Source organism: Camelus ferus, chromosome 35, assembly GCF_009834535.1.
Source record: "Camelus ferus isolate YT-003-E chromosome 35, BCGSAC_Cfer_1.0, whole genome shotgun sequence".
Taxonomy (NCBI): Eukaryota; Metazoa; Chordata; class Mammalia; order Artiodactyla; family Camelidae; genus Camelus; species Camelus ferus.
Window position 1 is genome coordinate 25,397,755 of NC_045730.1, and position 24,529 is coordinate 25,422,283.

Here is a 24,529-nt window from a genome sequence, read left to right on the forward strand (position 1 = left end):
TCTCTCAGGAGAGCCATGGTGAGAGGGCGCAGAGTGGCCCCTGTGTTGGCGGGGCTAGGAGTTTGGGGTATAGGGTGGGGATGGTGTGTGCCATGCTCTGTGGTCTCCCCAAGAACCCTCACTCCAGAGCAAGGGGCTCTGCTCCCCGCACCCTTCACTGCACTCCCTGCCTTCCCCAGCACCACTGCCCCTGCCCCCAGAGTGTCCCATGACCTTTCCCCACACCGGGCATGTCTCTGTTAGAGGTACTGAGCTCCTGGTGGCTCCAGCCCGAGGGTGAGGGGCTGTATCTGACCAGTTAGGACGCCTGAATCCTTTACATGAAACCTCAGACCATGATTCAGGCATGCATAGAGGGCCCTCTAACAGGATTCCCTGCATGGCCCTCCCCACCACGCACCCACAGCGCAGCTGCCACACCGGGCCAAGCCTGCCAGAGGACCGCTGGTCCCTCTCCTCCTGTCCCTGATCAAGAGTGCACCGCCCACACTGCTGGGTATTTAGGGGGCCTTAGAAGAGCAGCTGGCATTTTCATGGGCAAATACTTGCTCTTTGGGGAAGATTTGAGTGCAAAGGGATGTAGGGTATGCTTTTTCTGTTGCCCTGGAACTGGTGACTGGGATACAAATGTAAGTCAAAGCAGTTTTTAGAGAGAGCCGCAAAACATCTCACAACCAAAGATCACTGTTCCCCAACAAAGGCAACACCACCTGGCAGGTGGGGGGCCTGGCCTCTCTTTCTGGAGGTTGCGGATTGCACCCTCCAGCTGGGACAGAGCCAAAAACAGCTCTGAACACACTGGGAGTCGCTTCTCACAAGACCTGTGGTCTCCATTGCAGGTCCGGCTCCAGAGCCCAGAGCCAGTATGGTGACTCTGCTCCCGCTGTCCATTCTGGGAGGTCTAGGTGTCCTCCACGGCCCTTCCACCATTGTTTCTTTTGGAAACAGCCCTCCGGATGAAATGGGTCTGAGAACAGGAGAGCTGGATGCCAGCAGCCACTGCCCAGTTTGTGGCCCCAGGGAGGGGCATCTCCTATCCTTGGGCTCTGATCTCTCCTCTTCTCTCCCCATATCCTCACCCCTCTTCTCCTTCATTTCTTGATTGATCCCTGGATAATGGTCCTTACCAGGAATGACCTGGGAGAAGTTTTATGAGTCCTTAAGGAAAAAAAAACAAGAAATCTATAGACGTATTACTGAAAGCAACTTCCGTCTTTCCCAGGAAAGTCTTCTTTCCAATGTTTAAGGCTAGTTGACAGGGTGTCAAGTGGCCTGACCAGTCACATCTGAGCAAGTGTTAACTCTCCCTCCAGCCGCCAGCAGCATCCGTCTGTGGCAACTTAGCCACAAGAACGCAATAAAGCTCTTTCCCCATGCCAGTGCCAGCGTGGCTTTGGAGGCAGTGGAGGCCGAGAGAAAGGGCCCCGCCCTGAGGCTTGGGGGATCTCCAGCCACAGCCAGAGGAACTGGAGGTTTTCAGAGCTGGCCCAGCAGGGAAACCAGGCAAGGCCGCCTGACCCAAGTCTTTCCTGCCCAGAGAGCCCCATGAACTGCCCTGGGCCCCACTCCCCAGTCGGCCTCCCTGCAAAAAGTTACCACGGGATCCACACCTGAGAAGGGAGGAGGACGGCCCTTTGGCCTGGGGTCCCAGCAGATGTGTCCTGTGAGATCCATGGCCACATATCTTCCTTGTCTCCCCAGGTCTCTGATGGGTCCATGCTGGACATTCTGGTGGTCAGGGACACTGGAACAACTCTAAACTCTGAAGAAGGACAGAGAGACCCTTCTGGAAACAAGGATTCCAGGGAGATGCCTTGCCCAGAACGGGGGACTGTGTGCTGAGTAGACCCCTGGGAGGCACTGTGGAGCTGTGGGGTCCTCTTCAGAGAAGGGAGCAGTTGTGATTCCCAGTGAGGGGCCCTGCTTTGTTCAGTCATGTCCTCGTGTGAGACTCACTTACAAACACCTCCCAGTCCATCTAGGGGTGGACCCATGGGTGGGGGCAGAGGAGGAGAGTGAAGGGGGCAGCCTTAGGACCCCTGACCCACACAGGGAGCCAAGGGCCAGTGGGAACATCTTGGGAATCAGGACGCAGGAGAGGAGGACGGGCACTAAGAACATGCCAAGTCATGCAATAAAGTGACCCGTGACCACAAGACACAGGCGGCCTTCCACCAAAGCAGGGAGATAGAAATTTAGACCCAGGCTCTGAGAAACTTGAGTGGGGCTGGAGGGCCCAGGAGCCCTGAGGAGCAGCTCTCCTAGGGGCAAAGACATTCCAATACACACATTTCTCATGGATGCTTTTTGGGGTGCAGAGTGAGTTACCAGAATCCTGAACTTAGTATGGAATCCCATCCCCTTGTTCATCACGGTTCCTGGCAATAAATTGCTGTCATTTGTCCCTGGACATGCACAGGGGAGCTGACTGTTGTGGGGGTCACTGCAGGACTGGAAGCTTCTGGTGTGGGCTCTGTGACCACAGAAACCCAGGGGGATTTCTTAACGGGAGCAGCTGGAGACCATGCCTGCCAGGACCACCCTCATGGGATGGTCAAGGAGCCCATGGTACCCAGGCCACCAAGTGACCAAGTTGTGAGGCTGCCTGGGGTTTCCTGGGAGCGTGTAGATTCCTCTGGTCAGCACGTGGGCCCAGGACAGCAAGACGGTCTGCCCAAAGAGGGGCCTGCCCTTCTGATGATGGCTCCTAACACCTGCAGGGAAACTGCTCCCAGGTCTCCTGGAGGTCCATAGTGAGAGTGGCCTGCCTGCCACGTGGGGTCACCTTCCCCTGATGCAGAGGCACACGTCTCCCCCTTGAGGCCCAGGGGAAACCTGGCTCAGGTCCCACCTGTGTGCCCTGGACACGCAGAGCCCCAGAGCTCTGGCACAGCCTGGGGTGTGGTCGTGTTGGGGCAGGGAAGGCCCAGGAAGGGGCTCATTCAGGGGCAGGGTCACTCTGCAGGGATGCTGGACCTGGCAGCGATGTGGTGCTTCAGAACTCCCCTGGGCTGGGTTTCCAAGCTGTGGGATGGAAGGGTCTCTCCTTCCTGGGGTGCAGTGGGGGGAACTAGATCCATCATGAATGTCAGCCCTGAAAATGGAGGCTGCGCTACATCCATTCCTGGAAAGAAAAATCAGGCCCCTCCATCCCAGGTGACTCAGAAAGTCATTCAGCAGTCCCCAGTTTAGGCTTTGAATTAGAGCTGAGTGGCTCAGGAGGCCAGATCCCCGTCCGTGGCTCCAGGAGTAGGCTTTCTGCTGGGGGACAGGATCCTCACAAACACCTGTGTCTTTGTGGGTCACTCCCCTCTGACAAGCTGGGAGGCAGGGTGCAGTTGTGGGAAATCGTGTTTCCATGAGGAGAGGGCCACCAAGTGGTGGGGGCACAGGAGACAGTGAGAAAGAGTCCCGCAGCCTTTCTGGAATCAAAAAACTGGCAAATGTGAAAAAGTGCATAATTTGTTTTATTGAACAGGCTGCTTATGTACGTTTGGAGGGCCAGGTTCAAGGACTCTGCATCCCTCCAGGACAATAGCCTCAAGAGAAGAACAGACAGAGCAGGAGGAGATCTGGGGTTTCTCCCAGGAATGAGGCAGAACAGGGATTTCTGCAGATTTGCAAGGAGACCCCGACCACTGAGCACGGGGTTACAACCCCACATGACCCCTGTCGTGTTTGGCTTGGGCTCTGGGTCTGGCCTGATCATGTATTCTTCCAGCTGAGTTCCAGAAACTCAGAGGGTAGACTTAGAGAGGCTGCGTTTGGAACCCGGTGTGGAGACGGAGGGTCCTTTATCCTGAGTCCCCTCAGCCTAATCACTGTAGCTGAGTTCCAACACCACCCAGGCCCCCAGGGTGGCCGTGGAGGGAGAGCAAGCCTGGCAGGTGACCCAGGGGTCCCACTGCTGTGCCCCTCCCTTGTCTTTGTTCCCTTTCACCCCGGAAGGTGTGATTGTCTCATGTCATGGTGACAAGCCATCTCTCTTCTCTGTCAGGTGGGGTCCCCACCCCCGCTCAGCCTTCTCTCTGCATGGATGCTGAAGGACCAGGCTCACTTGAAGTTCTGAGTTTGAGCAGTAAGGTGGAAACAAAGAAACCAATGGAAACAAAGAAACAAGTCATTGTGGCAAAGCTCCCCACCACAGAGAAGCTGCCCTGAGTGGAAGGGAGGGTGTGGGCATGCCCATTTGTTTCGTGTCTCCCAGTGCTCTTCGCTTTCTTATTGCAGACCTGCATGGTTACAACAAAATGATCTGCAAAACTGAAAATATTTACTCTCTGGCTTTTACAGAAAAGGCTGACCAGCCTCTGGTTCCCGTACCGGTCAAGTGATTGGAGTACCTTTCCAGTTTGGAAACATCTGGGCAGGCCCAGGTTTGCAAAATTCTTTAAGAGTAGTTATGGAGTTTTGCTTCTAAACATTTTTACGGCTGTATACTTCTGAGCTGAGGTTGTGCTGTGTAATTCTGAGCCGGGATTTTCTCAAACTCTTTCTCATTTCTTATATCAGACACCCATAAATTCCAAGGGGCATGGGATGTTAAGGAAGCCATGGAGTTTAGGAAAAAGATACAGATTTCATTTCCATTTAAGCATCAATGTATCTCCATCCTAGGCAGTATCGGTTCTGTGGTATTGATAGGGGAACTAAATAGCAACCAAATTTATAGAAAATAGTGGGTCATTGGGTACACAAGTTCTTCTTTTCAACATTTTTGTAATGTTTGCAGTTTAAGATGACCATTCCTGAGAAACAGGCAGCCTCTTAGAATGAAATAGCATTTTCCCTGAACCATACTCAATTTTTATTTCGTAGACAGCAGGAAGGGCAATCACACATCCAACACTTGGGGACCTCAAAGATAAAATGTAACTTTCTGAGAGCACACTCCCCCCGTCTCCCTCTGCTCTTTTCACTGTCCCATTGTCCCTGAAGGCTCTTTCGTATCTTCTGCTCATGACTCCAGTAACTCTTCCTCCTCGTTCCTCAGCTGGTAAGTTTACTTTTCTACTTTGACCAAGCAAACTGAAGCCAACAGAAGAGAACTTTCACCAGCAACTCCCAGCACATCCGCTCGCCTTCTGATGTCTGTGACCTCACTCTCGCTGCCCCACCTCTTATTACAGGTGACATCGAAAGCCAGATCATCCAAAAGTCGCCAGGGGGCCCATCCATCCAATCTTCTCCGGGCTGTCACTCCCACATCCATCCTCTCTGTCACTACCTCATCTATTTTGTTCTCCTGCTAGTTGGCTCCTATCAGTATATAAAAGTCCATCCTCTTAAAAGAAACAAACAGCACTCCTTGACCCTAATTCGCCCCCACAAATTGCCACCCCATGTCTTTGCAGCAAATCTTTAATGAGTAGTTTAAACTCACTGTCTGCATATTCTCTTGAGCCATCCCTTTTGCACCCACTCTGGCTTTTCCCCTGATCCCTCGCTCTATGGAAACTGCTCTGTCAAGGCCATCAGTGACCCCACGTTGCTAAATATAGTGGTCAGTTTTTAGTCTTCATCATGCGTGGCCCTTTGGCAGCATTTGACCCAGCTCTTCCATCCCTCCTCCCCCGTGTTCCTGCTTTACTTGGCCCCCAGCCCATCGCTCTGCTTTCGATTCACTGGCTGGTCTTTTACCAACGTCTCCTCTTTTTTCCAAACATTTACTGCGAATGTGCCCCGGAGTTGGGTCTTTGGTCTCTCCTCTATCTCTCTGCTATACTTCTGGTGGAAGCAACCAGACTTGGAAATTGACATGCCATCAATTTCTCGATTTGTCCAATCTCCCTGATTTGCCCTTTCCATTTGGAACTCTCTCCCTGATACTCATATTCTTTTTCTTTCATTCATCTTGCTTTCACATTCATACATATGTTCTACTGTGTAAATTACTTTTCCAAATTTTGAATCAGTCCATACATATCATGTAAAATGCTCAGATCTCTATTATTTCCACTAAGATGCTTATTCTACCTTAGAACCTTTCTGCATTTCTGTATTTATGTCAATAAAGTGAATAGTATTTCTACAAGCCTCATAGTTAAACAGTGTGTTTGTTTGGGGCTATTATGTAACATGAAATAATGATACATCAACATAGTCCTTTTTCATTTAATTTTATGTAACACCAAGATGAGGTTTTTGCACTGAAGACTGGTTTTATTGAAATTTTACCTACGTTATGGACAGTCAGTTTATGTGAAAGCCCTCATTTCTCCCCTTTTCTGATATATTTTCCATTTGGCTATGTATAACATATACCTTGGCATGAAATAAAATTCCAAATCATTCACATAATAAAATCAATACATTTAAATTATATTTTTTAATGTTAATAAGAAAGAAAAAAAACCCCAGACTCCTCTACCTATTAGGCATTTCTGTGGCAATATCTAATAGACTCCTTAACCATGACATTGAAGAACTGAGCTGATTCCAGCCCCTTTCCACCTGCTCAGCCCCATCTTGTCCCATCCCCTGTGGATGGAGAGGACATCCATCCCATTTTCCAGGTCCAGATGTTGGAACCATGTTCTTTCTCTCTCTTTCTCTTACACACACACACACACACAGCAAATCCAGCTTGTTAGAAAATTCTGGCTACTCTGTCTTCATTAACCACCTACTCCCTGTTCCCCACCCTCCTAGAAGCCACCTTCAGCCCCTTCTTGGACACCAAATAGCCTCCTTCTTCCATCTTTGCTTTTCTACAATCTCATCCACACAGAGTCAGAGGGAGCCTATAAAAGCATACATTGAGGGGGTGGGTGTAGCTCAGTGATACAGTGCATGCTTAGCATGCATGAGATCCTGGGTTCAAACCACAGCACCTTCACTAAAATAAATAAATTAACCTCCCCCCAAAAAAAACCAAAACAAAAGCATAAATTGGACATCACCCATCCCATCAAAACTCACTAAAAGGGTCACCATTCCATTAGGAGCCAAAGTCGTCCCAAAGTCTTCCAGGACCCGGCGTGCTCTGCCTCTCCGCCCACACTCTCCCCATCACTCTGGGGGCCTCTGGCTCCGGCTCTTCCTTCTTCCTCCGGATCTATTCTGCTTCAAGTTCATTACTCCGTGAGATCTGCCAGGATTGCCTTATTCCCTCCTGCCTGCCTCCCACCCCACCACCATCACCTGAGTTTGCTCATATCACTCTTATTTTTCCCCAAGCTCTTGCTACCCCCAACATGCTGCCTGTTTCCTCTGCTAAAACTCTGAGCCCCCAGTGATGGGGAGTCGTGTCTATTTTGTTGACTAATAAAGCCCAAGAGCCTTGGGAACGGGTATAGTTACTAGATTCCCATAAGTAGTAGGAGCTTATACAGATTTGCTGAATGAATGCAGAGGTCCTGGTCCAATTCGATGGAGCACTTCTGTGTCCTGCTCAAAGATTAACTCTCCTTTCCTCCTGAGAGGGGTGACCACTTCCTTGGTGATCAAAGGCAAGATCTATTTTCTTTATGCTGTTAACCTTAGGCGGGGAGACTGGGGGATCTTCATTTATATTTTAAAATTTGATTCACTCTGCAGTTTGTCTCCTGTCTATGTATCCTTTTGAGAAACCGTTTATGAGTGATCATTCTTCCATCAGATTGAACAGGATCCAGGGGGAAGTACCAAGCCTGTCCCATCGGCCATCCTGTGTGTCATGTCCTGTGACCCAGTGGATGCTCAGCACGTAAGTGAACCAACAGGAGTGAGTGAAGAGATGGGAACATCTCATTATTGTGGTGGCTGCACTCTGTCCGATGCCTTGAGATTTGGGGAAGGGTTTACAACTGCGGAGGCGAGATGTCAGGTCCTCTGTGCTCTTCCTGAGTGCCCTGGCCTTACCCATTCCCCCAGCCCCCTCTGGGCAGCCAAGCCCAGGAGCTGGGCCACCGGCGATTGTGCTGATCAATAATCCACCTCACCCAAAGTCCGGGGGTAAGAGCGGCCAGCACAACTGGTTGTAGACTCTGGAGTCAGGTCCTTGGAGGAATTCCTCACTGAACGATGTTTTGGACCTTTTATTTTTCTCTATAGCCTCCAGCTGAAGAAACAGATTGCCTTAGATACATGAAAGGTGAGGACACCTACTATCCCCATGGAGCCCAGGTGGGGCTGGGAGTCTGCTGTTTGTACAGCCGGTGGGCTCGTGTTGCTTTGGGCATCCCTGTGCCTGAATTCCTGCAGTACACTCGGTGGTAAGGACGGGGGTGCCTGGCAGGGAGGGAAGCGGGTCGGGAGACTGCACAGCTGGGGAGACGTTAACCTGGGGTGAGCGGGAGCCGGCTGATGCATGGAATCTCGGTGCAGGGAACTCTCCACACTCAGAGAGGTTCCCACTCCCGCAGGGTCCCTTTGATCAGGGTGCTGGGCTGTCAGCACAGCAGGGTCCCTGTGAGGATCATGGTGCCTTCAGGCAGTGGGAAGTGAGGGGTCCAGTGGCACTTAAATTAACTGTGCACCCGAAGCCAACCCCCGTCTCTTTCAGCCTGTTTCCTAATCTGCAAAACTGGAATGATGTTAACCATCCCGCAGGTTCGTTGATGGGCTGGGACACACTAGACAGCCAGGAGCTGGAATTCCTCTGTCCCCTGATTGTTATCCTTCCTTCCCACTATTTGCTCTCACAAGTTCAGTCTCTCTGTCTCTCTCTCATTCACTTGTAACTTTCTCTCCTGCTCTGGTTTCATTTGATTCCCACCCTCCTCCCAATCCCCAGATGAGTGAAATTAATTTCTGTGTGTCAGTTCCAAATTCCCGGGAAAGATGCTCTGTCCCCTCTGGATTGGTTGTCCAACCCATCAGTTGCAGTCAGAGGAGTGAGTCCCTCTGTGACCAGAGGAGGGGCTCTGCCCAGCCCCCCAGCCACCACTGTGGGAGCACATAGCTCTCCGAGGAGGAGGTACTGGCTGTGACTTGGTGTCACTAAGTGTGAATTTATCTCTCCTCTTGCCCCACCTTCATCCTCCTAAACAAAGATGAAAATTAAACACTCCCGAGATTTGTGTCATGGAACACTCAGGGTGGGGGCTAAGAGGGCTGGATTCCCTGCTGAGTGTAAGGGGCTACAGTGACTCCCCAACGAGAGCCTGTAAAGGAAACAGCACCGGCCCCACCGGACACTTAGGGTGCTGAGTCTGCGTGACATTGAGCCAGGCTTCTGACCACAGCTCAGGGGTCTGGTCCGACCGGTTAGTCTTTGAAACCAACCAGCTTTGGATTCCTCAATCCCTCCCTGAGGTTTTACCTGAACCACGAGCTTCTGTATCTCTGAAGACAGATGATGAGGACCCTTCACGTAAGGCATTTGCACAGCCCTGTGCGGGAATTTGTGCTGCACGGTCTGCCCGGCGAGCTGACCAAAGTTCGTATTTTACTGATCTTAGAAATAGTCTGGTTTCCTGATGCACTGTTTCACTGAACAAGCAACAGAAGCCACCTCTGGCTGATAAAAGCAAAAAAGGGACTTAATGAAAAGATACTGGGAGGGTGCATGGAGTGGCCCAGACCAGAGCCGACCCGGGGGCCGTAGGAGATGTTGGGGAGCCCCAGGCACCAGGCTGCGCAGGGTGCTACCGGGCCCCCTGCTGCCCCAGCAGGGACCCCCCCTCCTCCTGACACTCCACCTCACTGCAGGTTCATGTCCCGGCAGGGCCAGGTCACACTGAAGCCACCAGCACACACCTCAATGGGGGAGTTGGCCCCTTCTCAGCTGAGGGCGTGCCTGGTGTGGGGAGAGGCCCAGTTAGAGGAAGGCGGTTCCCCTACTGTTCCGAGTTAATGCGCAAGTCAGTGCCCATCACTCAGGAGAGCCGGGCTGGTCTGACCTCATTGTGGTGACTAGGCCGTCTGAGTTCACGTATTACTTTTTAGGTTGGAAGGCCCAAGAGGGAGAAAAAGTGGAGGTTCTAGTACTTATTTTATATTTCCCATGTACCAGGTGCGGTAAGCAAGCCACTTCAGACAAGGCCCATAACAACCACATTAATAGGCCACGGAGAAAGTCGTGCAGTCAGGCCTCTGCAGCCCCGAAACCCGTGTCCTCATCAGTTCCGTAGTTACCAGTGGAAGTTGTAGGGATTTATGGGACTGTGTGCTCCTGTGGGGGCTGGGATGTGTGTGTTTAAATCCACATCTTCAGAAACTCGGCTAGAACCACAGCCACTGATTGTCTGCATGGAGGCAGAGGAGGGGAGGCTTCCAGCCTCTGGTCCAGCTCGTGTGGAGCTCAGAAGTTGCTCCTTCTGTCCTGAAAACAACACCAGAGCTGAGGGAGCTGAAAACCCACTGCTCTTCTTAGATCCACAAGAAAACTGAGGGGGAAAGCTGCTCCCAACCCAGAGAGGCAGCCGGGCAGGCTTGGAGAGTCACAGCTCCCAGGGCAGAACCCGCTTTTGTAAGAACCCCGGGGGCAGGCAGATTTAACAGGTCCCTGAGGCCAGCTGGAGGCTCAGCGTGGGGAAGTCTGAGTGTGACAACTTCAGGGGGCCAGTCAGAGGGGCCCCCTGCTCTTTTTCATGCATTTTACTTCCAGGACCGTACCCTGTTCTCAGAGTGAAAATCATAGGAAAACTCCTCATGCTTCCTGCCAGGAAAGGATAAAATAGCTCTATTGAAATACACCCAGAACATTCTCTTCCATTGTGGGGGGTTGTGTTTTTTTTTTTTTTAATGAGAAATTATTTTACCAGAGCCTAACCAACCTGGGGGAAGGGAAATACCTTCTGTGTCACCCAAATTGGGGTGGGGGAAAGAGACACACTTGTGGAGGTCACAGCTCAGGGCACAGGCTCAATGAGAACTAATCACAGGAGTATAGATGCCCTGCTCTGTCCCGCTACCCCAACACCTTACCTCCATGTCAGTAGGGCCCCTGTGTGATAACAGGAATAAAACTAAAAGAAGTAAATGTCTCAGTAGTGTCTAGGGAAAACCCAAAGACAGCGGGGAGATGAAAACAAGGACACACAGGCTGGCTTTAGCCTCTCACACCAATAGCTGTAGCAAACTACACACAGCCCAGCCCCAGTAGATTAACAGAAAACCTCACAGAAGAAACTATAAATTTTGGTTCTCTTACCCAGTGCATTCCATGGTGCATCCTCGCCTAGAATTGAGTGGAAGCAAGTCCATCTCAGAAGGGACATAACTGAAGAGGAATGGCTTTCCAGACTCTGAAGGGCAGAGAAAGCACCAGCCTGGGTTAGAGAAAGGTGAGGGGTGGGGTAGGGGGTGGGCTGCCTTCTTCCCCAAATAAGGAACCTTCCTGAGGCCAGCACAGTGGGAGGGAGGGCCATGGGGTGGAAGCAGCCAGACTTCTTCCTGAGAACTGATAGGATGCCTCCAAGGGACCATTCAGGTGCCCATTCAGGTGTCTTGATGGTGGGAGCCAGTCGGTCTGCCTCAGAGCCCAGGACTGAGGTGGGCGCACAGCAGGCAGGTCTTACTTGGCCGGATCCATTTCACTTCTCCGAAGCCCTGTGTAAAACATGAAGCGTGGACGGCCTGGTGAGCACAGCTCTGCCCTCAAGACCGGTTTCAACTCCTCTCTTCCCAGAGAACAGCATCTCTGAGCCCGTCCTGGGTGACCTCACAGAGATCACCCTAGTGGCCCAGGCTAGTGACCGGGAACATGTACCTTCCTGCAGCCAACCCCAGACGTCCACTGATGCATCATATACTGGCAAATATGTGAGTTCCTGTGCATTGGTCTAACAGCAGAGACTCTGCCACAGGCCCAAGAGGTGGTGTGTGGGACATACAGGGGTGCAGGACTGTAAGCAGTGCAAAGGTGTAAGTGGTGGCAGGGGTGCAGGGGCTGTGGAGGGTGAAGGCAGTTCAGGGGTTGTGGGGGTGCAGGCAGTGCAGGGAGTGTCAGGGGTGCAGAGGTACAGGGAGTGTAGGGGTGCAGGGAGGTGCTCAGGCAAGTGCACATCCTCGCAGTCAGCCTGACCACGGGAGGCTAGTGCAATGGTTTGGGGCGGCGGAAGCGGCGGCGGCGGCGGGTGGGAGGCTGCCCGGGCAAGCCGGTCGATTTCTTCTCTTCCCTGCAGCCTGGCCTGGGGGGGCCTTGGCCGCCGGAGATTCGCCAGATGTTGGACTCCAAGTAAGCTTGCTCCTGGGAGGTGGGGCGGTTAGGTCAGCAGGCGGCGGCAGCGGCAGGGGGGCGGAGCGGGGCTGCCCCTGGCGAACTGGTGGAATAGCTGCCTTCTCCCGGCTGCCGGGCCTGGGAGCAGCCTCTGCTGCCCCAGGTCGCCGGACACACCTGTCCCACTCAGCTTGCTGAGTGGGGAGTGGAGGCGGTGCCGTTAATGTGCGGGGACCACGGGGGTAGGGGGGCTGCCGCGGGGAGCCGGTCAATTCGCTCCGCTCTCCCCCGCGGCGGAGCCTGGGGGCGGCCTCCGCTGCCCTAGAGGCGGGACGCCGGTCTCCAGGTGAGCTTGCTCCTGGGAGGCGGGGGCAGCGGCGCCAGGGGGAGGGGGTCCGTTCCAGGGAGCTGCTCCATTTCTTCTCTCCCCCGCGGCCTGGCCTGGGGGCGACCTCTGCCGCCGGAGATTTGCCTGAGGTCCGACTCCAGGTGAGCTTGCTCCTGGGAGATGGGTGCGGTGCGGTCAGGGAGCTGGTAAGATGGTGGCTGCGGGGATAGGGATGGCTGCCCCGGGGTAGCTTGTGTATTAGCTCCATGTCTGCACCGCATGGCCTGCAGGCGGCCTCTGCTGCCCCAGGTTCCGGGACACCCCTGTCCCACTTAGCTAACTGGGGGCGGGAGGCAGGGTAGTCAGGGTGCAGGGGTGGCGGGGGTCGGGGGCCTGCAGCGGGGAAGCGGGCCCATTTGCTCCCATCTTCCCCGCGGCTTGTCCTGGGGGCGGTCTCTGTTGCCCTGGGTTACGGGACACGTGTATCCTAGTCGGCCTGACCCCGGGAGGCTGGGCGTGGTACGTTGGGGGTGGTGGCAGCAGCGGCAGGTTTTCCCATGAAGCTGGTCCATTTGCTCCCATTTCCCCTCATGGTTTGCTCTGGGGGCGGTCACTGTTGCCCCAAGTTCGCCGGACGTCCATCTCCAGGTCAGCCTGCTCCCTAGAGGCGGCCACCGTGAGGTCAGGGGGCAGGAGCGGTGGCTGATGCGGGGGGATGGGGATGCCTTGGGGAGTTGGTGGATTGGCTCCCGTCTCCCCGATGGCCTGGTGTGGGAGTCGGCCTCTCCTGCCCCAGATCACCAGACACACCTGTCCCATTCAGCCTGCTGGGGAGGGTCGCCCTGGGCGGTGCCTTTAAGGTGCGAGGGTGGCGACGGCGGGGGTAGAGGACCTGCAGCGCGGAGCTTGTCAATTTGCTCCCCTCTTCCCCGCGGCCAATCCTGGGGGTGTCCTCTGCTGCCCAAGAAGCTGGATGCCCGTCTCCAGGTCAGCTTGCTCCTGGGAGGCGGACGCGATGAGGTCGAGGGGCAGGGGCAGCCGGCCGTCGCAGCTTCCTAATGGGGCCACTTCTTCTCCTTTCCCCTGACCTGGCCTGGGGACGGCCTCTCCCGCCCAAGATTCGTCTGACACACCACACCAGGTCAGGTTGCTCCTGGGAGGTGGGCGCGGTGAGATCAGGGGGTGGGGAGGAGAGGGGTGCTGCCTATTGTGAGCTGGAGGATAACCTCCCATCTCTCTGGAGGCCTGACATGGGGGCGGCCTCTGCCGCCCCTCGTTCCCAGGTCACACTTCTCAGGGTCATATTGCCCCGGGGGTGCGTTAAGGTGCGGGGGTGGCGGGGTGATGTCGAAGGTATGGAGCCTGCCGCTTGGGAGCTGGTGGTTTAGCTCCCATCTCCCCAGCAGCTTGGCCTGGGGGCAGCCTCTGTTGCCCCAGGTCGCAAAGCACAGTTTCCCTGACAGCTTAGCCACCTGAGGTGGGCAGGATGTGCTGAGGGGGCGGAGGCAGCCGCCAAGGCAGCGACGGAGGGGGCTGTCCCAGGCCAGCTGGTCTATTTGTTCCCATCTCTACCTTTGCTGCCCTAGTTTCGCAGGACGTCCTTCTCCAGTTTATCCTTCTCCTGGGAGGTGGGCGCAGTGCATGCAGCCCAAGGTCTGGGCTCTCCCCTGGGGAGGGGCAGAACTCTCTTGTTCTCCTTTGTCTTTATTCTTCAGCGAAGGGGTTACTGGACCCAATTCTTAATTCTGAGAAAGTGTAGCCTGTGTTACGGAAGAGCTGCTGGACAGTGAGGTTTCTGGGTGGGTTTTCACATCAGCTGATGCCCCAGGCAGGCAGGAAAGCTATTACTCAGAGCTTCTTAGTCTGGAGTTGGGGGATGGCCCCGCCATCCTCACCATGCTTTTTAAAAATGTGTTACTCCCCTCTTTTTCCTAGGTGACATTTTAGGTTATTGGGTCACAGATTGCTGGCACAATCATCCCTGTTCTCAAACATCTTTTAAACTTGGGTGAAGTGATAAGTAGGGGAAGAAGATGATTTACTGAAAGGTAAGAATACTTAAATTTGCATTAAAGCTACATTCTGTCAATCTTTCTCAAATGATTTTTCTCTGATTCAAAATCCACGACCTAATGAATGTTGTACTCCTGTGTAAATCATTGATCTTCACATCACATTTGTTAAGTGGTCAATGAGATTTGTTAATTAGATTATTCCTGAAAGGAAAAGCTCAGGCTTTTGAGAATTCCTTGTCTGATGTCACCCAGGCAGTCACAGTAGAAGACAGAGCTGATATAAAAATCCCTCAGCTGCCTGAACTGCAAAGCTTCTGGGATTACTGATCCCTGAAATGCAGGTGACTCTTGATGATATTCTGGGGGGTGGTTTACATGATCAGATTCTTCCAGTCCTGTAAATGGGTTCCGTGGCCCCAGCCCCGGGAGAGCTGGTCATAAGGGCCATATCGTGAGGGGTGGGATGGGAAGGCAAGGTCTAAGAGCTGGAATCACTGAGATTCCACACTCGCTAAACACAGACTCCAGAGCCTAATTGTTGTCAGGTTCTGTTCTGGATTTGAGAGTGTGTTCAGACATGATTCTTGCCCTTCAGGAGTCACTGCCTGGGTGGAAGTAACCTTTACATAAATCTGGGAAGGATGGCAATTAAGTAGATGGGCTGTTATGGTTCTCAGTGTGCCCAGGCTCGCTCTTCCAGGCACTCGTGGGACTAACGAGAGTCATGTTATTCACTCATTCACTGATTTATTACCCTTGAATTGATCATTTGTCCCATAGTAAGTGAAACAAGGGATCAGGAACATGAGTTTTGTCCCCTCTCCCATCACTGATTGTATCTGTCAGTCGGGCGCCCTGCGTATGCATTGTGAAATGGTGGTATTTTTTGCCCAATGGGGCAGCACTGTCAGTTCTGAGAATCAGGGGAGTCTCGTGGGTAGGACAGCACCCTGACACACATGGCAACCCGCCCACCATGTGAGACAGCATTGTCGATGCTCAGGTGACCCGATGTAGACCGCGGTGCTAAACCTGAGCGTGTTCAGTGATCTCGGCTGCTCTAAAAATACAGACTACAGGTCCCTACCTCTGGAGACGCTGAGGGTCTGCACCCCAGAATTCTGCATTTTAAGAAGCACTTTAACTAATTCTGATGAAGATGATCTGAGTGTCCCAATGAGAAACACTGGTGTGCGATTCAGCAATACTGAGGATTCTCAGGGAACGATGTCTTTTCAGGATGGTCCAAGGTCCCTCACTTGAGACTTTTGCCTTGGGTTTAATTGTATGTGTTCAGAAGTGATGTCTCTCACTTCCAGTGCTTGTCAGCATGCTCTGTGCAGGGACTTGCACTCAGTAGATGGCAAAAACTATGATTCTTCAGGTCACCGAGCTAGAGTGTGAGCGATCTTTTATTTTGGTTTTCTTTATAGCAATGCAGAGTCTCCCGAGAAGAGATTCAGACTGAACAGCTTTGTGTCAGACTTTGGAAGACCGCTGGTGCCCAAGGTGTTCTCTGGCAGGGCAATGACGAATCTAGGTCCCTCTTTCACTGCTACGTCAATGAAGTGGGCCACTTGGACAAGGCCAAATCTGCTATCCCAACCATAGCCCTTGACAGGGATGTTCAGCTCCAGGAAGCCATCAGATGCAGCAGGTGGCCAGAGGAGGAGCCGAACGGGCTCATGAAATGTGACATCCCCAACTTCATCAACACGGACCAGAACTCTTCCTTTGGGGAAGATGATCTCCTGATTTTGGAACCACCAATTGTTCTAGAAGATAAGCCAGTTGCTCAGACCTCACACAAAGACTTGAATTGAGAAACGTGCTTTGTCAAGTGTCTTTCTGAAGATGTGAATTCTGTCTTTGTATGGCAGGAATTCCCCTTTCACAAAATTGTATGTGTTTGTGTCTGAGAGAGAGAAATGGAGACAGACAGAAAGACGGAGACAGAAGAGAGCCCCCTCAGAAGAGAGCTAGTTAAGGTGAGTTTTGTGCCTTTAAAAAACATTTGGGGTTTTGGGGGGAACAAAGTATTTACACTGTCTCATTCTCCTAGTTGGAAACCTTGGCCCCATACTCAGTGTTAGCGGCCTTGAATGGGGATTGGCACGGTGCATTTCATCTGGCGCTGCCACATCCATGCTCTGCCTTTAGCACGTTGCTTTGCCTCTCAGGGCTGCCACCCTTTTAACTGTAAGGAGAGGAGTCTGGAGTAGGTGATCCATCCCAGCTCTGCTGTTTTGCAAATTTCTGATTTCGTATTCGGATGAGGCTGGGATACACCCAGAGCAGTATAAACCAGGCCCTACCTCCTGTCTCTTGCTGGGGCATCCCTTAGGCCTGTGCCTTCTACCCAACCCTTTACTGAGCCCAGCTTTTGTCAGGAGCCCAAGAGCCTACCGAGATGGCAGGGGACGTCTCTCGTGGTCACGGTGGCCATCATTTCTATTGGTTGTGCTGAAACAGCTCTTCTGAGATCCTCCGGCCACCCTTGCTCCAACCTGAGGACAGCCCTACCGTTCCTTTCCTAGGAGGAGGATCAATCCATGGTGCATTTTATGACAATCCTGTCCCCAGGAATGCACGGAAGGTTATCAGCTGAGTGAGGGGAGGTGCCTCTGTTTCTCTGCTGTCCCTGTATCTCTGTCTGCTCACAGTGCCCTGCCACCGGCTACTGAGCAAGAAAAGTGCTATTCACCATGATGGGTGTTTTGCAGATGTGTAGGTGATGGTCGTGTAGCTCATGTGTGGGCTTTGAGCTGGGATGGTGAAGAGCTTATAAATACCTCATCAACATTTATTCGAGGTGGCCTGGTGCCACACAGACTTGATTAATGAAGGCATCAAGCCTGCACACTGGTTTGGAAACAACTTGGTTTTGATCAGTCACACTGCATGCATGACTCGCTGCTAATCTCTGGGTGGTTTTTTTCATTTTAGATTTATTCACCCTGTGTCTTGCTTAAGCTGAAAAATACATTTATTTCACCAGAATATTCTCTGATTCTTTGTTTTCACTCATCCAGTTTTTTAATTCCTTTAAAAATTGTTGTGTTTATAATGCCTCCTTATTTCTATCATCTCTAGGTTCCCAGTGGCCTGAGCCATGCAGCAGACTTTATGTAGGAACTGTACCACCAAAAGAAATCCCCTCGCCATAATATCTTTTGAGGAAAATATTATTCTTTAAGACTCTAACACTAAATCGTAGAAGAAAGCATGGAACATTTCTTGTAGTTAATACATGTTCATGCAAAAAGAAATTTGATATTTTCATTGAAAAATGTTGACTTTAATAACTTTTACTAATGTGAATATTATTATTCATTATTTAATTAACCAAATAATACCACAGTTATTTATTATTAAGATTGAAAACTATTTACACAGTCTCTCAATTAGAAGACTGAAGTGTATTTAAAAGATGGAAAAATACCCATGATGACACCATATTTTTAATAACTAAATATCAAGAACTGTGCAGGGTTAAGATTTGACCCCCTGCAAGCTGCCAGGTTAGCATGAGGTAGTCTGTGGATGCTGCCAGAACACAGGACACTCCCCCAGGATCAGAGACAAAGGACTTCCTGCCGGCACAGCAGGCAGCCTGGGGTTCATGTTCATGTTGCTTCCTGAGCTCTTTTCCTATTGCTGTTGTAACTAAGGACCACAGACTCAGTGGCTTAAAGTAACACACATCCATTGTCTCACTGTTCTAGGGTGCAGAAATGCAAAGTCAATGTCAGTGGGCTAAAACCAACGTGTGGCCAAGGCTACGTTCCACACTGAGGCTCTTGGGAGGGATTCATCTTACTACCTTTCCAAGCTTGCAGAGGTGCTCACACTCCTTGGCCCAGAGCCCTGTGTCACTGTGACTTCTGCTGCCACATCACATCTCTGTCTCTGACCAATCTGCCTCTCTCCTCTAAGGACCTCCGTGATGACGTTTGCTTCCCACAGTGATCTGCCATCCCAAGGTCCTTGACAGTCACACCTGCAGAGTCCCTTTTGCCATGCACAGTGACATTCCTAGGTTCTAGGGATCAGACCGTGGACATATTGGGGGCCATTATTCTACCGAGTTCTTCCCTTTGGCCCCACTGGTTCTTGTCCATCCCACATGAAAAATGCATCCACCTCATCCCAACACCCTCCAGAGTCTCATTTACTACACCATCAACTCAAAGTCCAACATGTAGTCTAACTATTATCAGCTCAAAAGCCTAAGTATTTTCATCCTCAACACCTAAGTCAGGCATGATTGAGACCCTGGGTGTGATCTTCTCTGTTCAAAATCCTGCAATGGCTTCTCATTTCACTCAGTGAAGAAGCGAGTGTCCTTATGGTGACCTTACAGCTTTCCTCCCCCTCCCGAAGCTGAGCTCATCTCCGGTTTTCTCCCTGGCTCACTCCGCTCCAGCCACACTGGCCTCCCTGCTGTCCCTTGGGAATATCAGACATGCACCCACAGGCCTGTTGCCCTGGCCGGTCTCTGTCCAACTCATATGCTGAAGTCCTGAACCCCAGGACTACAGAACATGACCCCACTTGGAAATAGGGTTGTTGCAGATGTCATTGGTTAAGAAGAGGTCATTAGGGTGGGCCCTAATCCAGTATGACTTGTGTCCGGATAAATAGGGGCAATGTGGACACAGAGACACGTGTACATGGGAGATGACGTGATGAGATGTGGAGAGAAGACGGTCGTCTCCAAGCCAAGGAGAGAGGCCTGGACCAGCCTCTCCCTCCCAGCCCTCAGGAGGAGCCTGCCCTGCTGACACCCTGCCTGCAGACTCCCCGCCCCCAGGGCTGTGAGACAGTGAGCCTCTGTGGTTCATGTCACCCAGTGTGCGGTGCTGTGTTAGAGGGAGCTCAGCAACTAGCACCCCGTTCTCAAGGTCCTCAGTGAGCCCAGCTCTGGCCATCTCATTTTAACCTGGAAACTGCCTTCCCCTTGTCTCTGCCCCAGAAACCCCCTCTCCCTGATCATATTATTTCTATCACCTTCTAGAATACCATATATTTCACATGACTGTCAAGACTGTAGTTTATGTTCTGCTCCTCCTCAGTCCTACAGGGACAAGGATCCTTATTTGTTCACTGACGGACCTCAGGTGGCTTGACCTGTACCCGTGGCACAGCAGTCAATACAAATTGGCCGGATGGAAGGAGGGATCGTTCCTTACATTCACAGGTGAGTGAACGAAGATTCCGGGGGACTGAGAGTTTCGCTCAGGCACAGAGCTGGTAAGTGTCAGGCCAAGGTGGGTTTCAGGTACCTATGAACCTGAGGGAGGCTTGAGTGATTCCCTTTCCATTGATTAGTATTTCTCAGGTGTCTCTTTTTCTGGCTCTAACTTTTGACTTCTTTCTGTTATTCTTCTAAGCTTTCAACCAGTTTTAAGTTTTAATTCTGCTTTGTCTCAGGTAAACAAATGAAATCTGTAAATCTTTTAACTCATTATTTATTTCATCTAAATACATTGTGATTAGTGATGATGTTTTATTTCTGGCATCTTGTTTTGTGATTTCTATTTGCTTTGCTCTGCTTTTCTCCTGCCTGTTATATACCTTGCAGTCATGGTTAAGAGCATGGCGTCTAGAGACAGCCTATCCGGGCTTGGTTCCCTCCCTTGCTAACCATGTAACCAGTATATGTAATCCCTTTGAGACTCACTTTCTTCATATACAAAAAGTGGTACTATCCACCTCAAAGACTGTGAGCATTAAGTGATAAAATAGATGAAGAACTTAGAATAGTGACCGGCCTATTTTGCATTCTTCATTTTGACTTCTTTATTTTTATTCTCTTTTTAAACAATTACTTTAGAGATTACTGTTGAATTTTAATGAACACCCTAGATATTGAAGATTAAAATGTTACTTAACCCATACATTGAATTTTATATACCAAATGATATCTGTATTTTGTTTCCATAAGTTCTGTTTAGTTCTTTAAAAAATTGATCTGTTTTCTTTTTCATGATGTCCTGATTGTTCATTATGTTATATAAGATTCATTTTATCTTTTAATGATTCAGTCATACTTATTTTATGCTCTCTCTTAGATTGTTTCATAATTTTAGGCTCTGGAATATTAATCATCCTGTGTTTTACGGTTAGCTCTTTCTTCCCTGTGGCACTCATTTCCTTCTGTTTTTAGTTGTGTGTCTGTGTGTGTGTAGAGTTGTGGGAGCTTCTCTATAGTGAGTACATATTTTTTCCTATGATTGTCCCTTACATCCTGGTTTTTAAAGTTTCCCTAGAGAACAATTTTGTGTTGCTTATCCTAAGGCTCCAGGTGATATGATCAACCTTGAATTATTATATTTTTGCTTTGGGAATTCCTGAATTAAAAGTGGAGTATCAATTTGGAGTCCACATTCATATAAAGCAGGGGCGTGGAGATTAGATTTTTTTAAGGGAGACTTCGTTTTTTCCTAGAGAACTGGTTCTTTAACCCCTTTCCTGTGTGCACACGTGGAGAACTTTCAGTCTCCCTTTCAGTGAAGAGGCAAGTCTTCCAATACTTCTCATGCAGAGGTTTCTATAAAGGAAGACTCTTCTACATCTGGTATGGGCCCTTTTTCCTAAATGGACATTGTATCCCTATTTATGTGCAAATTAAAACCCCTTCCCTCCAGGGTGCTGTAGCATCAGCTCACAAGATGACCATTCTGGCCTTAAGTGTCCTCTTTGTTTTGTCACCTGGGAACTTCTCTCTCCATAGTTAGCTCTGTGTTACTTTTGTTGTTGTATTTTATCCGGCATTACTGAAAGTTTTACTTAAAAGGGATCCTAATTAGCTCTGTTTACCTGTTTCCAGAGCTGAAAGCTTCAGTTCTAGAGTTATCTGTTTGATTTTTCTTAAAAATACATTCCAGTATATTTCTCTGGTGAAAGTCTTGACCCTGTTATCTACTCTCCCATCATTTCCTTATTTTCTTGAATCTATTAAAAGTATTTTATAGCCTTTATTGGTAACTCTGATGCCTACATCACCTGGGGTTTGCATCCTTTGTCTAATATTTCTTATTCTCATATTATCCATCATATAGTCTTGACATGTTGCATGTCTAGAAATTCTTTATTACATGGCAGACATTGCAAATGAAAAATCCATATCTTATCTTCCGTAAGAGGTTTTCTACCTTCCCGTTAGGCAGACAGGGTGAGGGACTGATCATCTCACTCCAATCAGGCGCTGAGGTGTGTCAGGACTGAAGTGCCTTTTTTTTCTTAAAACAGCTTTGAGGTATACTTGGCAAAATAATTTTCAAACATTTAAAGTGTACAACATAATACGTTTTGACATAGTATATCCCCAAGAAACCATGACCACACTCAAGACAGTGAACATACACGTCACCCACAAACTTTTCTCCTGCCTTTTGTTGTCCCTCCCTCCCTCCCCATATCTTCCCCTGGAAACCATTGATCTGCTTTCTATCAAACATATTGGTTTGCATTTTCAAGATCCTTGTATGAATGGATTCATGCAGTATCTACTCCATGTTGTCTGACTTCTTTCATTCAGTGTAATTATTTTGAGAGTCATCTGTGTTGCTGTATTAATAGCTTATTTTTCTTATAGCAGAGTATTGTTTAGTGCTGAGTTTTTCCTGAATAGTTTATTGTGAGCAGTGTTTGGATAGACCATCATTTGTTTCTCCATTTACTTCTTGATGGATGCATGGGTTATTTACAACTTGAGCTATTATAAATAAAATTGCAGTGAATATTTGGTTACAAGTCTTTGTATGGACATATGCTTTTATTTTCTAAAGCACCAGATGAGGAATGTCTGGGTTATATGGTAGATAGGTGTTTACCTTTCTTAAAGAAACTGTTAAACAGTTTTCCAAAATGGTTGTGCTATTGTAAATTCCTCGTGGTGTGTATCAGTTCTGGTTGCTCTACTTCCTTGCCAGCACTTTGTAAGGTCGGTCTTTCTAATCGTATACATTCTAGTATGTATGTGTACTAGTATCTCACTGTGGTTTTCAAAAGCATTTCTCTAATGACTAATGGCATCTTTAATCAGCATCTTTTCATATGCTTATTATCCATCTGGATATCTTTACTGAAGTGTGTTTTCTGGCCTCATTCATTCATTCAGGTGTTTGCATTATTATTGAGTTTTGAAACCTTTTTATTCTGGATCAGACACAAAGAGAGACCTTTACCAGATATATGATCTGCAAATAGCTTCTGTCTATGGCTTGTCTTTTCATTTGCTTAGCAGTGTTTAGAAGAGCTTTGAAGAGTCTTCATTTTGGTAAAGTTCACACTATCAGTTTCTTTTTTAAAATAGATTATACTTTTGGTGTCATAGCAAAGAAATATTTGCCAAACCCAAGGTCATAAAGCTTAAGCCTATGCTTTTTCTCCTAGCTGTTTTATAGTTTTAGATTTCCTATTAAGATCTATGATCCATTTGAGTTAATTTTTGTATATTTTGTGAGGTGTGGATCAAAGTTCATTTTTTTTTTTGCATATCACTTTCTAGTTATTCCAGCACTACTTGTTGAAAAGATCCTTTCTCCGCTGCATCCTTTTTGAGAATCCATTGTCTATATAAGTGTTGGTTTAGTTCTGAACATTCTATTCTGTTCCATTATTCTATTTTCCTGTCTTACACCAATACCATACTTTCTGATTACTGTAGCTTTATTAAAAAAGTCTGAAAATCAGATAGCTTAAGTCTTCCAACTTTGTTTTTCTTGTTCAAAGTTGTTTTGGATATTTGGGATCCTTTGCATTTTTATATGAATTTTAGAATCAGTTTTTAAATTCCTTACATCCTGTTCTGCCAAAATTCCACCCATGTCTTTGGCCATCTCCAAAGCCACATTTTCTGAAGAAGTCTCTCTAGATCCCAGGTGAAAGGAATTTCTCTTTCGTCTGTGCTCCATTCACATTTCATAATATTTGATTACATTTATTCATATTTGGCTGTATGTACTTCTCTGATCTTTCCTGCCATATAGTAAACCTCTCAAGATTAGGAATCTTGACTTGGTTCCTTCTGTCTGCTGAGAAAACTAGTTCTATGCTTTGCAGGAGTGAGCCCTGCAGTAAGAGGTATCTGCAGCACACATCTAGCTCATTGCTTGCATATTGTCAAGGAATCCTGCAGATTTAGAATTGTTTATTGATTGTTGTCTCCAAGACGGCTCAGTCTTTTTTATTTCTATTGCTACTGCTGCAGTTTCAAAGAACAATGGGCTAATTATTTTCCAAATATAAAAACATACTGTAATTGAGTTGTGATGCAAATTATGTGCTGCTGTGTCTTAACAACCTGCTTAGTGTTCACAGGCTCCTTCACTCATGGAACTTTTGGGAGAATGTCATATCCTTAGAGATAACAATGCTGTCTTTGGCGACCTGAGCAGCAGTATCTGAACTCACTCCTGCTGTATTTCCAGTGTCCCCTCTAGCCCTCCTCCAGCCCTCCATGGGGGGACCTGCAGTTCTGCCCTCGAAAAGCCTGTTGCTTCTCAGGAAGACTTCCCTATGTAACATAATCATGTCCTTCTTGTGGGGACATTCAGTCCAGAGACCTGACAGCAGGGGAAAATGTTTAGTCTGTTTTTGGTAGAGCCTAAACTCTTACATACTTATTAGAAGCAAATCCAACGAGGAAATTGTGTTGGCATCTAACAAATCAGCATAAATGTCTGATGAGGAAGATCAGCTTCCCCATCCCACTCAGGTGTCATGTTGATGTGACACTCACCTTGGCTAACATTTTCTCCTGTAAGCAACCTAAGCTTCAAGACGTTATGAATGGCTATTTGTTTTTCTTTCTTAGTCTTTCCACATTCACTGTGTCTGGTGAGATTCTATGAATCCTGCTTATTTTCAGCCCAGCACTAATCTTTTTTAAAGGATCACGTGTTTAAAAGTCTAGTGGACAATTTGTTAGAAGATAGAAATCCTTAGATTTTGGTCCTAGAGTTGAATCTTGGTTAGTGGTGAATGAAAATTCCCGTTAAAAGTTTAAATTCAGTGTTATCAAGTTTTAATATTAGTTAAATATTAGTCAATTTCATTAAACACTATAGCATTTATTTACTTTTAAGCCTGTTT

The 24,529-nt window shown here is 48.9% G+C and overlaps 1 protein-coding gene and 1 long non-coding RNA gene across 2 annotated transcripts in view; one reads left to right on the forward strand and one right to left on the reverse strand.

Moving 5' to 3' along the window:
• Positions 1-4,645, reverse strand: part of LOC116661579 — a 26,289-nt gene extending 21,644 nt beyond the window's left edge. The window contains exon 1 of the long non-coding RNA XR_004317523.1: positions 4,576-4,645. This is a non-coding gene — a long non-coding RNA (uncharacterized LOC116661579). The remainder of the gene's footprint in view (positions 1-4,575) is intronic.
• The window catches only part of LOC116661577 (melanocortin-2 receptor accessory protein 2-like), a 22,132-nt gene extending 1,558 nt beyond the window's left edge, over positions 1-20,574 (forward strand). Inside the window, 6 exon segments of the mRNA XM_032474001.1 lie at positions 3,998-4,376; positions 4,994-5,129; positions 7,601-7,827; positions 15,862-15,944; positions 15,947-16,416; positions 19,504-20,574. Of these exon segments, the coding sequence (XP_032329892.1) occupies positions 5,088-5,129; positions 7,601-7,827; positions 15,862-15,944; positions 15,947-16,251 (657 nt within the window). The 5' untranslated portion in view covers positions 3,998-4,376; positions 4,994-5,087 and the 3' untranslated portion in view covers positions 16,252-16,416; positions 19,504-20,574.
• The last annotated feature ends 3,955 nt before the right edge of the window (positions 20,575-24,529 follow it).